Below are 13,201 nucleotides of genomic sequence, written 5' to 3' on the forward strand. Positions count from 1 at the left end.
GTACAGCTCCCATGGGATATGCAGAAAAACAAGGGCACAGACATCAGTTGATAAAACGCCAGATATAACCGCATTAGTTCAGGTGTATTATTGGCTCGTTTAACTTTGCGTAGCAGTCTTAGGAGAGAGATGTCTTTGGCTACCAGAGTAGAGACAGTAAAAATTACACACTAGTTTCCAAGGAGCAGAACAGTGCTAAGATACCACATTTTAAAAATTAATACCTAAATTGTACAAACTTACAAGTGCCATAATAACTCTTGAAACAGGCAAAGCAGATTGCATGTGTGCCAATATGCTTGTGCAGGACCTGCAGACAGCCGTTCAGTTCACTTCGTACAGAACAGACCAATGGCTATTTTTAAATATCTGCCCTTTCAAGGTTGAACTAAGGTATGTTATAGGGTATTAAAATGTAGAGGGATATAAAAGAATAAGTGAATATTCTGAGTCCAGAATAACTACTCTTTCAAGGTACAAACTCACAAAACCTGCAATGTTCACAATTTTAAATTGTTTCAAAAATATGCTTTGTAAAAGGAATACATAAACATATTACTTCATGACAGACTTAAAAAAAAAAGTGTAGATTAACTTAACAAAGATCCTTTATGGTAGCACTTACCCTCCCTTTTGGGTACATAGAGAATACACTCACTGGGATAGGATGAATTATTAGTACCTCTGAGGATTATGTTATAATGCTAAAGAAACCCAGCTTAGGGCTGATAGACACAACATTTTCCAATGGTCAACACAGTTCCCGTTAGAAAAAGCAGGGTTAACTTTCACACCTCTTGTGACCATCCTCTTGGAAGCTACAATAGGTAATGAGAAATGTCAAGTCCCAAGATCAATGAAATTTCAGGCTCTAGGGACAAAACAGGAATAGCATTGATCCTTTTAAAGAACACCAGTCAGAGGGTGAATGTAATATATTGCACAGAGAGGCTCAAGAGGATAAGCGGCCAAGTCCAACATACTTACCTGACAAAAAATTCAATCAGCTTTTAGCACAAGCTGCCTACCCTTCCCTTCTTTCATGTAGGAGTCTGATTCCAATTAAAGTGTGCAAATTAATTTTTATCACTTCCAAATTAGTTTCTGAATTTGTGTCTGTTTCAGATAAAAGCATCTGTCCCTCACTTTTCTGCAATTCTATCATCCACTTTGGTATCTGTTCAAAGACTTGGAGATAATTCTCATTTTCAAAGTCACTTGTTTGAAAGAGACATTCAACAAAGCAATCATAAAAATATAAAAATAAAACAACTATAACGATACATGTTGAACTCCAGGGCATATCATGTACGCTCTTTGCTCCTTTTTGTAATGACTAATACAGTTGCTATGTGAGAAGAAATTTGTATACAAATTAGCGCTCATCTAAAACAAATCCCTATATAACACAAGAGGAAAAAAAAATCAAAACACAAATTGTCAAACTCCATCACAATAATTTTTCTATTCAGTCTCTTAGAACTGCAAAGATTTACATTTGCTAGATCACTTCAAAGAATTAAAATAAGCAAACTATGTCCTTTGCATGTGCTGTGTCTTCCTAAGAGAAAACAGATTCACTGTTCTCTCAGCTGTAGCAGATTTATATAATGTGGTCATCAACTTAACAAGGTGCAGATTCAGATTACCTATTTCAGATGGGTAATTTTGGCTGAGAAAGTAGGTATCAGACCCTGGCAAGATGACTAAGCTTCATTCAGTTCATTGATTTTCCCAAAGATGGTACTTATCTAAGCAAGGATAAAGAAAATAGGGGAGGCTCAAACATACATCAAACCCTGCATTCAACTGCCCTTCACCCTAAAGGAATTCATGCCACATCTCCCACTTTCCAGGAGCATCCCCAGGCACCAGCCGCTAGTCTAGGCTGGAAAAGGACATTTTCTGTCACCGCTATTGGAGCCCAGCCACTGCATCACCATGAAACCAATTTTTGCTGGACCAAAGAAAGAACAAGTAGGGAGAAGATTTGCCCTATATACTGCTGTTGAAAGTATGCAGTTTTGCTTCCTGACTTCTCGATTTCTCTCTCTTTCTATCCAATGATCATGTCACATAAAGTCCATAAACCAGAGGAGAGAAAAGAATTTTGCTTTTCACCAAAGCTCACAGGGGGGCCTCCCACTTTAATTCATAGCCTGATAGTCTGCATACGCTTGTGAATATGGGAATGTGGGTTTGAATTCCCCCAGTCTCTGGAGGCTAAGAATTTAGTCTCCTGCTTCTTGGACAAACATTCTAACCAGAAGGTTTTTTACAAGTTATTTTTGAAAGCTACTCCATGGAAAACATTGTATTTAAAAGCTGATAAAACTTCAATCTTCTCCCAGCAATTCTGAGAAGTGTCCAGAAATTGAGACAAGTGCAAACTGAACCAGAAACTTCTTTTTGATACTTATTGTAGAATAAAAGTGGTAAATTAATAAATGCATTGATTGGAAAAATTATTTTAAAATTATGAAATGAAGCTCACCATGCTCTTACAGGCAAGTTTTCAGCTACTGAGCTGGAGGAGCCACTTGCAAGAGTCTTATCCAAGACACAATTTTTCTCTGTTCTCTTCTTTAAACCAGAGCTGGTTCTGTATTTCCCACAGACACAGCTGAGGTGACCCTCCGAGCACTTGCCCACACAGGCATTTCAGCAGAAGGCTCTACACCAGTCCCACAGGTTAGGTTATTGACACACCTGTGTTTAGTAAGGAGTTCATTCCGACAATCTTTTGCTCCAGAGTATTTCACAATAAATTATTGTGATTGCTATGTTTTCTAATGAAATGGTATCTACATTTTTCTATACAAATGTTAAATTACACAAACTGTTTAGGACTAGGGGCTTGCTTTTTCCCCCTCTTAACATTTTCTGAAACAACTACAGTTCCTTTTGGTAATCGGATGCATTGAAGCTGAAATTGATAATTAACTGTCTTTCAGCTTAAAAGATCATTATAAAGTCAAGCATCTAACCCATATAATTACTATACCTGACATTTTCTTTGAATTCTTCACCTTCTTACAGCCTGTGGTATAAAATACCTTATCTGTATCTCCAGATGACAGCTTTTAAAAAAACTAATCCCCCTTTTTTTTCCCCTGAAAATATCATCTACATCTTTCTGGAAATTCATTCTAAAGATGTTAACTAATTGGATTTGACCTACACTGAACATCTCACTTTCATTTTTCCTACAAGGTAAATACTAATCTTCTACCAGTAAATATAGAAGAGTAAATTAGGAACCATTTCTTTATGAATTTGGTGGCTTTACCTATGCAAAACTTGAAACATATTTTCATAAGGATTGTTGAGAATACTTCACTCCTGAAAATCAGTATACAGGGAATCAGTATTACAACAACTATCATGTCTGTTCATGGTAGGGAACAGAATCTAGCAGTCATTACTTCAGCAGAAAGATTTAGTAACTCTAGAAGTTTTAAAAGGCAGAAGGTCCTTCAGGCATATAATCACACATGTGATCTATCCTTATTGATGTATGTTCATGGAAAGTCAAAGTAGCTCTTAATAAAGATATGTTTACAACATATGAAGTTCTGGTTATAGTACAGTACTAGTACATAATTAACATATCCATGATAACTTTAATCCAATGAGTAAAGATAGCAATAACAGTGATGACATCACTCATCCTCAGCATGAGTCTTCAACATATCTTCAACATACATAGTAAGAAATCTGATCAATATATTTTGAAGCTACCACAGTGGACTTGGGTATTTAATCTTCCTTTTCTGCTACCTGTGCCTGTGAGATTACATTCACCTGGACATGACTGTCTGCAGCACAGTTTCCCATTAATCTGACTATAAGGCCTTTTCTTCAGCAAAACAGTGCCTTATCCATATAGAGGTAGAGACAGAGAGCAAATCATATAATTAGTTTTTGTTTTCATTGATTTCTATCAGCCTAATGATATCCTTTCTTCCCATAAAATTAAAGATTCCAAGGCAAACACTTCCAAAGTTACACAGCTAAGACATTACACCTGAAATTCCAAAAAGTACCACTTGCTTGTGGTCAGGTATGTTCATGATGACAAAAAGGTATCAGAACTAAAAGAAATCTATCTGCAAAAGAATCGGAGCAGTTTGTATTAGCCAGTAAGGAGACGTTAATGGCAAGGCTGTCCAAGCCCCATATGATCAAAGGAAGTAAAGGAACAGTCTTACATTTTTTCTTTAATGAAAGGAGCAATCTCTTATTTTGGGGGGACTCTTAGCATAGAGATTACTAATACTTGATATGAATCACGCAGGCATTCAAAGAAGCAAAATGGCATCAAGCTAAACAGAGTGCCCTGACATGAAATTCCTTTTCAGATGGAATTTCTCCCTATCTGAGAATTAAGTGCTAAAAAAGCCCTGGAATATGCACAAAAATTAGAGAAATTTGTTATGGGAACACAATTTTATTTTCCCCTCATTTTCTCCATTCTCTGTTATAAAAGCAAAAGAAAGTCAGGTGAGAAAGTGAGTCTTTTATCTGTCTCCCCTTTGCTCTGTTTACAGAAAAATGGAAGAAAATGAAAACATAATAAAAAAATGTGATGCTGCGAAATTAACAAAATATTTACTTTGTAACAAATAAAACACTTTTCTACCAGACATTCAGTTGAACAAATACTGTCACTTAGATGTCTGTGACTGACAGATCTACAACTGCCTCCAGTCAGTACTTGAACCAGAGATCAAAATTGATAGTGATGGATTCTTCCATTTTTACCCAAAGAGGCAATATTCTTGTGCTGAAAATAATCATCAGAATTCAGAAACTGCTTTAAATGAAATGGATTTATTGTTGTACAAAACAGCTCTAGTATGTGGATAAAAGTTGCTCTTGTCTCTAGCTGTGGTCACGTTTCTGGCTTGGGTGAAGGGACCTTGTAATTAGCAGTGCCCTTAGTGCCCTTTCAGTGCCCTCTTATATAAATTAATATTATTATTATTGTGTCCTCTTTGCTCTGCAAAGCTAGTCCTCTGCAAATGAAATGCAAACTCTTCCTGACATTTTATCTTTTGCTATTTTTATTTAGTCACATTGCTTCTCCAAAGGTTTGCCTGCTATAGAAAGACCTTTCTCAAAGAGACTCATTTAATTCCGCGGCATGTGAGACATTCCTTTTTTGAAAAGGCAAGCAGCTTGATATGGCATGCTGTAGCACAAAAGAAGTAAGTTTAAATGCCAAAAAATATTTCTGGGGAAAGGAAAGTCAAAATATAGTGATATACGTCCTGTCACTTAAAGGCCATAACCATCTTGTTCTAGTTTATGATGACATGATGCTATAAGTGATAAAGGCAATTATGAATTTCAGAATTACTCCCATACTATTATCTGTTACCATGCACAGACTGTTTAAACATGTTTTTGGCTAGTACTCAATGAATTGCTTAGCATGTGGTGCTCTTCTTATACCAACTTTCACCCTGTAAGTGAAGTAATCGATGTTTTTGGTAATATCTTCTCAAGCTGACAGAAGGAATGCTGAAAATGAATAGGTGTGACAGAGGACCTCTCCGGAAGGTGATTTTTACAGGATACTTACTGCTATTTGGATTGTCACCTATAATATGATGTCGGCCACTCCAGTACCAAAGCAGCAATGTAGCGTCACGAGACCCAGACACGATGTAGCAATCACCACCGATATAGGACTCTGATCTGGCAAGGCAAGTCACGACATCCCAGTGGCCAAACACAATCTGAGTTAATTTGCCTGGTGGGAGTGCAAAGTGATCCAAATTCAGGTTTTTCAAGTACTTGCAGCATTTAGAAATCATTAACTAAATCATTAACAAATATTTAGTTCAAATGTAATTTTTGCCTCATGTCCCTTAATTAGGGTTCAGTACATGCTACAACAAGATTATCAACTCACAGAGATAAAACTTTTTTTTGTTCTCTTCTTATGCTCCGATTGAGGGCTGTGCTCTGTGTCAATCCATGGCCTAACCCTTATCTCTGAAAATCAAGTCAGTGCTGCAATCACTGAATATTAAGTGGAGTTACTTCTCCATCAGTATTTAAGCAATGATGTTAGAAGACTATTTGTGAATTTCATGAATGATATGCATAAGACAGTACATGAACTTTTCCATAATGGTACCACATTATTATATTAAAAATGTATATTTGTTCTATGTTAATGTCAAACTAAGGTTTACTATGATCATCACCTCCTTCTTTCTATTACTGCCATCAGTTTTTAGCAATATACTGAACGATACTAGGCTAAGCAATCAGACAAAGAAACAAAGTATTGGTTCCTGGTAGCAGGCTATGCAATCTACTTCCTTATGACATGAAATAAACAAAGGTAGAAACAAAACAGCCATGAAAATATTGTAACAAAAATTTTGGTTGATCCTCTTGATATGATCAATTCCCTGAATATAACTATGGTTTTCAGAAGTTACCACTAACAAAATTGTATGCCTTTCTGTTTCTTTTACATCTTTATCTTCCCCCAAAAAGCATCTTAAAGCTATTATGCTCAAACAATAACGAAGGATTTCATAAACTGCCCTTTATCATTTATTGAGGGGTAAGCACGGGCATTAGATATGGTAGTGTTAAGACAACCATCCACTTCGTGCCCTAAGAAGAAACAGGTAGTTGTATTTAGGGTCACCTGTTTCCGTAGAATAAACTCGAAAGCTCTTGTCCCAGAAACCACAGATAAGAATGTAGCGATTATCTGCTGTGACCACGAAGCAATGTGCATTGATCTGGATGCTCTGATCCACAAGGTCTGTGATCTGCCGTTTGTTCACACCAGAGTTATTGGCTGTAACGAAATGCAAAACACGTTTTACAAGTAAGCCATTCCAACACCTTCCTGTCATCCACTTACAGGAGAAAATGAATACATTTAACTTTCAATGAACTGTGAATTTGTTGTTGAGTAAGCATTTTGAATATGAACATTTAGAGCTGTCTATATGGGTGTCAGAAATACAAAATTATTGTGAGATTTCTGGTTTTCCTTTGAATAAGACATAAGATTTTACAGGAGATGACAATTTCTTATAAACTGCCTGATGCACTGCATAATGCGTGGTAATATTTTAGGTGCTCTGCTGAAACACTCTCCAAAACCAAACTGAACTACGGGAAAGTGATGGAGGTCCATTTAAAATACCAAGTCAATGCTAACAATACTGCAGAAAGTCAATTCTTGTTGGTTGGTGTCTCTCCTACAGAAAATATCCCAGCTTGCATTGTGTAATCTTGACACGTCCCATACCTGCAGACATTTAACAGGATCAAAGACATAAGGATTCAACCAAAGAAGGCATTCAAATCTAATGTGCTTTTGCAACTCTGTCTGATCACCTACTCCTCAAGCAGGGAGCTAGGCCATGGGCAGTAATGTTTAAAAAGGCAATGCCACCTGGAAATTCCCCCAGACAGAGAGAAAAGGATCATGCAGAATCCCACCGGCCCGACCGTCAAATGGAGCTGTTGGGAAGGACTGGGAGTAACCAGCTAACATATTCTTTACTTCCCATGACACAACAGACAGGATTCGGCAATACAATAAAGGTATGTCCCCTCTCACCTAATATTAACTTCCTGAAAGTTCCGTATATAAGTTAATTATCTACACTCCCTCTATACTCGCTGGGGAGAGACACATCGCTTCACACGGCAAGTCATCTCGTGCTGTAACAGCTGCCCAACTGCTAGACAACTCCAGAGGATGGTTTCTCTTTCTACAGTAGCTATGGAGGGAATCTTGACAACTAACTTCAGTTAACTGAAGTTACGTGAGATAAAACTCACTCTAAGAGACAGGTTTCTCCTAACGTAGGAACACGACTTAATGCAGATAATATTCTGAAACTTCTTTTGTCCCTATTTTTGGTTATTCTATTTAAATTGCTCACAATTGCATGATATAAGAGACCTAACCAGAAAAAACCCTATCTTAAATTTGCTTGCAAAAGTTAATACCATGTTTATATACATTCCAAGAACACATATTTAAATTACCAGACCTTCTATGTCCATCCACTGAAAGATAATGAATAACAAATTACTCAAGTTTCCAGAACAGGTGGGCACAATAGTTGTGCCCTAGCTTTTGAGAGGAAAATCTGAAGAGAAAAACATTGTCATTATATGAGCAAATGAAGCAGACAGAATGAGAAAGCTAACTCTCCTGAGGTACTTGTATATAAATCTTTCAACCACGAATATTGACACAGAGAAAACACCAACCTTTCATCTGGAGAGGTTTAAAAATGCAGGTATTTTCTCACCAATGCTGCAAAATTGTCTCTAAGAACCTTCCCTATCCCCAATTTCTGTCTCAAAAATATGCCTACTGCAAAAAATAAACAAAGAACCACAAAGCAAATAGTTGCAATTAAAGGGAAATAATGACCATTAGGAATACAAATCCTGCAATCTATCTAACAGTTTTAGCAGATGCTATTTCTCAAAATACTTTACTTTCTCAAATATTTTTGGATTTAAAAAATACAATCATGCACCAATTTTAAATCCAGTCTTTTCTTTATTAATTTAGTAACGCTGACTAAAATAATCCAAATCCTAAATTGAGTGAAAAGAAATGGATCTGCATCTGCACTGATATACACAGTGCTGGCTGTAAGAAATGAAAATATGTGAACTCTACCAAGCCCTCACATTTTAGTTTACTAATGTGACCTGATAAGAGAACAGAATTATAGATATGGGCCGACAATGTAACTGACTTAATTGGTTGTTTCTTAAATACCAGTTGCTCGTGATGTTAATAACAAATAGCACTCAGGTGCACACTTCATTCAGCATCAATAGCTACTGCTTTTAGTTCTCCAGGACTGACAACAATAAATATTTTCCTATCTTCTGTGTGAAATGAAGCATAATATACAAATATGGCTTAAACAGTAATTCTTGAAAATGCGCTTTTCAAATACATCGTTACATTTTCATCTTGACATACCAATCAATGGATCCATTTCGATTGGAAGATGATGGGCTTGATCCAAAGAATATCCTGGCGCTCCCCGAAGGCCTACATATGAAAGGAAGAATAAAGCACATAGGAACCTTGTTGTCTACATTTTTCATATGATTTTTCTAGGTTTAAAACTGGACTATTGGATTACCATATATCAAAAAAAGTAACTTCTTACTATTACTTGTTCTATGAATTTTTTAAGATTCCTTCCTCTGTGCTACACAAATATCCGTTTCTTAATTTTTCAGTCATATAATAGTAACTATAAATGCATGAGTGCTAATTTCATCACAATTTCTGCAGTCATAAACATTCATTAAATAACTCCTTCAAAATAGTGTAACAGATAATTTTTTTTACATTTGAGCACTGGATGAGATCTTACAATAGCACAGCAAATAAAAATAATTGGATTAAACATGATGAGCTTCTTGCATATGGAAACCTGTAAGTGACAGAAACTTGGACCTTTTCATGGATTTATCCAGAATTTTTAGCTGGGAAATTGTGGGCTACAGTACATTTGCCACAATGATTTCTACTAGTTCTATCCTGAACTATCTATTAGTTCTATCCTGTGCAGTCCTTAAGCTGTTTAAATGTGCATCAGGGGCTGCATATTTAGTGTTATCTGCTCTCATTCACGGATACCATTGCTTTGGCTTTTCTGAGCACCTTCCCTAGCATATAAAACGCAGTAGTCGCTACTGAAAACACAGTTCTTGTCAGGAACTGCAATGTTGCACAAGAATATCCTCCATAAGAGGAGATAAAGAGTTCTGGAGAATAAACTGTGTTTTCTACTACTGCAACAGACAACTGGAGGAGGTAAAAGAAAACAGCGTCTACAGCTGGCCCTGTTATCGTCTGAAAAACACTGCTCTCAAAACTTCTCCTTCCCTCCTTTCTCTCTCTTCTTTCAAAACCAAACCAGTCTGGGACAGATCTTTACTGGTATTAACTTAGATTCATTTGCTTCTATTGTGAGATGGCTATGTAAATGCCTTCTACTGTGTATAAACTCTAAAGCTCTACATACATCCAACAACAGTAAAAGTGGTCTGTGTATACATTTCTGTAGATGAAGCTATCCTTTATACTAGAGTTGCCATTTATTAGAATAATATTATGGTAAAAGTAGAAAAGTTATATCTTGTCCTAGATTAGCCTAATGCAAAATAAAAGACATTGCCAGGCAGGATGTAAAAGTTAAGAAAATCATTAGAATGAATCATTTGATTCTCCCAACAGTCCTGTTTTCCTGTCTCTTCCTGTTATATTATATTCAGAAAGTACTCCTCTCTCTTAAATTTACACCAGAGGTTTTCAAATGGTGTGAAATTTAGTTCATAGTTGGTTCACGACATGAATTCTGCATGTTCGCAACATGACTTACGTTTTACAAGAATATATATGAAAAACTACAACCTAACAGTCACAGGCACTGTAAAGGCCAACACAACTTCTACTAAACTAAAAGACTTCAAATAACATTTGTTAAGGAAACCCTTGAAATCCAGGCTACTGTAATATTAGTGACCTTGACTCCTTCACAGTAAAGTACAGGTAGGAACTTTTGCTCCCCCTCACTTGACAGTCTGGATGAGAAAGGGGTACTCGAGTACTAAATAAGCCTCCTCAAATGGAGGAGACGTGAATGATGATGGGTACACAGTACTTGGGCAGCATCTCTGAAAAATCCAGGGAAACTAATTAGGAATTAGTCAACCAATGTTAGTCAAAAGAGTATTAAAATTCCAGGGGAAAGTTTCTGTACCTCTAAATCATTTCTGACATTGGGCTCTTCCATTGAGGAGACTGTCACAAAATAGATTCAAAAAAATGTTTTGTTTGGGTTTTTTTCCCTGTAAATTTTTCCCTTTCATTTTAAAGAAATGGGCAAAACATTTTTACATCTAATGCAGTTGCACCTGATGGTGTATCATAAATGCACGGATTTGTGAAAGGCAATAAGGTATCCTGTTCTGTTCCTGTCGTATTCTCTAAACCACCATGCAAAGTTTGTATGTAAACAGAGAACAGGTACCTTCCAAATACACGTGAAATTTAGTATTCGTGCTAACAGTATTTAAATGTTCAGAATCAAAGTAATATTAAACCTTATATTACTATTCAAGAATTCAGAGTACTTGTTCTGATAGTTCCTCTAATGCATGCCTCTAAGGGAATACCCATTCATTCCTCTAATTATTGCCTGTAACACCAGCCTTTGGCCAGCCTTGTGCATAAGAGGTGGAATCTATTCCACCTGACTTGAATTATTCACCGAGGATATGTTTACACTTAAGCCAGTGAAATCCCTAGGTGGTCTAGAATCCCTTTATGTCTACTGGAGGTAGACATTTAACCCAAATATCAGAAATCCCTCTCCAGCAGGATCTAATTCTCTCCAGGGGTTTCTCCTGTGCATAAACAGTGGAGGACTTTTCTTTTCTTTGCCTAGTCCTTGCAAAGTTCCTGAGCCAGCTACTGAGTCGCACTCTCAAATACCAGGTACCTTCTTGTTTTTCCCAGGTGGGAAGAAACCTTCAAAAGTTTCCAGATACCGCAGTATAAGGGTACCACAGCAGGAAGCTACCTTAGAAAATGAAACCTGTTCATTCCCTCATGTAGCTCATGGCCCCAGCACCTACGTAGCAATGCCTGGGACAACCTCAGCACCTACATGTCCAGGTGAGGAGACGGGACAGTCCCAGGGGCAATATGGAGAGATGAGCAGAGGGGCTGGAAAGGAAATTTGGGATGACACTGGGATGGGCTTTTGGGAGGGAATGAAGAAACGTCTCTTCAGAAAAGTTTGGTTGCTTAGGCTTGCTTAGGGTCTCACATTATCTAACGGTGGCCCAGGGGAAGGCTTATGACAAGCTCCTGGACAGACCTGAAATCTCTCTCAAGCAGCAGACAGTGATGTACGCTCTCTAGCATGCCAGTATGTATTCCTGAAACCTGGGACATATTAATATCGGCTGTGTCAAGAACAGCAGCACTCTCCTGAAAAGCATTATATGAAAGGCTGATCCCGATGTAACCACAAATCGATTGGCTGCCATGGTGATGTGCTGCTGTTAGGGAGAGTGTTTCTAGGAATGACACCAGAGAAAACACAAGCTTTGATTATTTGACACAAACCAGAAAACTCAGTAAATTTCTGTGCACAGGTAGGTGAGTGAGATTAACCCACACCTAGCTAAATCACACTCGAAATTAGAGCTGCAGTGTTAAGGTCTTCAAATTTGACTGAAACATGGCCGTGAGAACCCACCTACTGTGTTGTGCCACCGATTGACTGCAAACAGCCTGCTGCAAGTGACGGTCACCACGGCGGGAATGGTCAGGTGGGGCAACGTGTTGGCTGCCACGTGCGTGACGGGGGAATTTGACGGGAACTTCAGCACCATGATAACATCCTGCTGCATCTGATCTTTAAACATGAGGGGGCTCTGTGGAAGGAAACACTGTTGAGTAGAAAGGAGAAGAGAGCAGAAGAAAACAGAAGGGATAACACAATTAGTGAGGAGGTCGGAGGGAAAACGAGGTTAAAAAAGAGCAGGCAAGCATGTGCACATACAGGGAAAACAACGCTACCTGCGCGTCTACGCTAGTGATGGAGGAGAGCAAGATCAGAAGCTATTATCGGGTCATTACACGAGGACAAGCAGAGAATAGGTATGGTAAAGGGTTATCGTTACAGGGTGCAAAATGACCATTAGCGTTAATTAATATACAGTAAAATTATACAGCTGTTGATATCTATACAATAGAGATAGGAGTCAAATAAAAGAGTTAATCAATTAATACATCATAAATATAAACGCTATAAACTACAAAGGTTGAAAAGAGAAATTTTAAGAGGTACTCAAAAACTCACAGATACTTAATTTTTCTTAACAAATTCTTTATATTAAATACTTCCACATACACACAATTTAATTCTATGTAAAGCATATACTTATTAGGGAGTTTGTAGGTAATTACAAACCTATTTCATGATTCTACAACTGACACTGGTTTTTGTACATGGACAGTAATATTGTTATTAAGTACTGTTTTTACTGTTGGGTTTTTTCAACCATTGTTATAACAAATAGAATTATTTCTAGAAGTTCAAATAATTCTTTCTACTTATTTGGTTTTGGTTTTTATTTAAATAATATTTTTAAATAA

The 13,201-nt window shown here is 37.2% G+C and overlaps 1 protein-coding gene across 1 annotated transcript in view; it reads right to left on the reverse strand.

The window, feature by feature from the left end:
* The window catches only part of LOC104166882 (neurobeachin-like), a gene marked incomplete at its 5' end in the record, with an annotated part of 26,141 nt that extends 13,649 nt beyond the window's left edge, over nucleotides 1–12,492 (reverse strand). Inside the window, 4 exons of the mRNA XM_009706977.1 lie at nucleotides 5,588–5,758; nucleotides 6,674–6,829; nucleotides 8,999–9,070; nucleotides 12,300–12,492. Coding sequence (XP_009705279.1) covers nucleotides 5,588–5,758; nucleotides 6,674–6,829; nucleotides 8,999–9,070; nucleotides 12,300–12,492 — 592 coding nt within the window. The remainder of the gene's footprint in view (nucleotides 1–5,587; nucleotides 5,759–6,673; nucleotides 6,830–8,998; nucleotides 9,071–12,299) is intronic.
* Nucleotides 12,493–13,201: the final 709 nt, after the last annotated feature.

Source organism: Cariama cristata, unplaced genomic scaffold, assembly GCF_000690535.1.
Source record: "Cariama cristata isolate BGI_N322 unplaced genomic scaffold, ASM69053v1 scaffold6819, whole genome shotgun sequence".
NCBI lineage: Eukaryota > Metazoa > Chordata > Aves > Cariamiformes > Cariamidae > Cariama > Cariama cristata.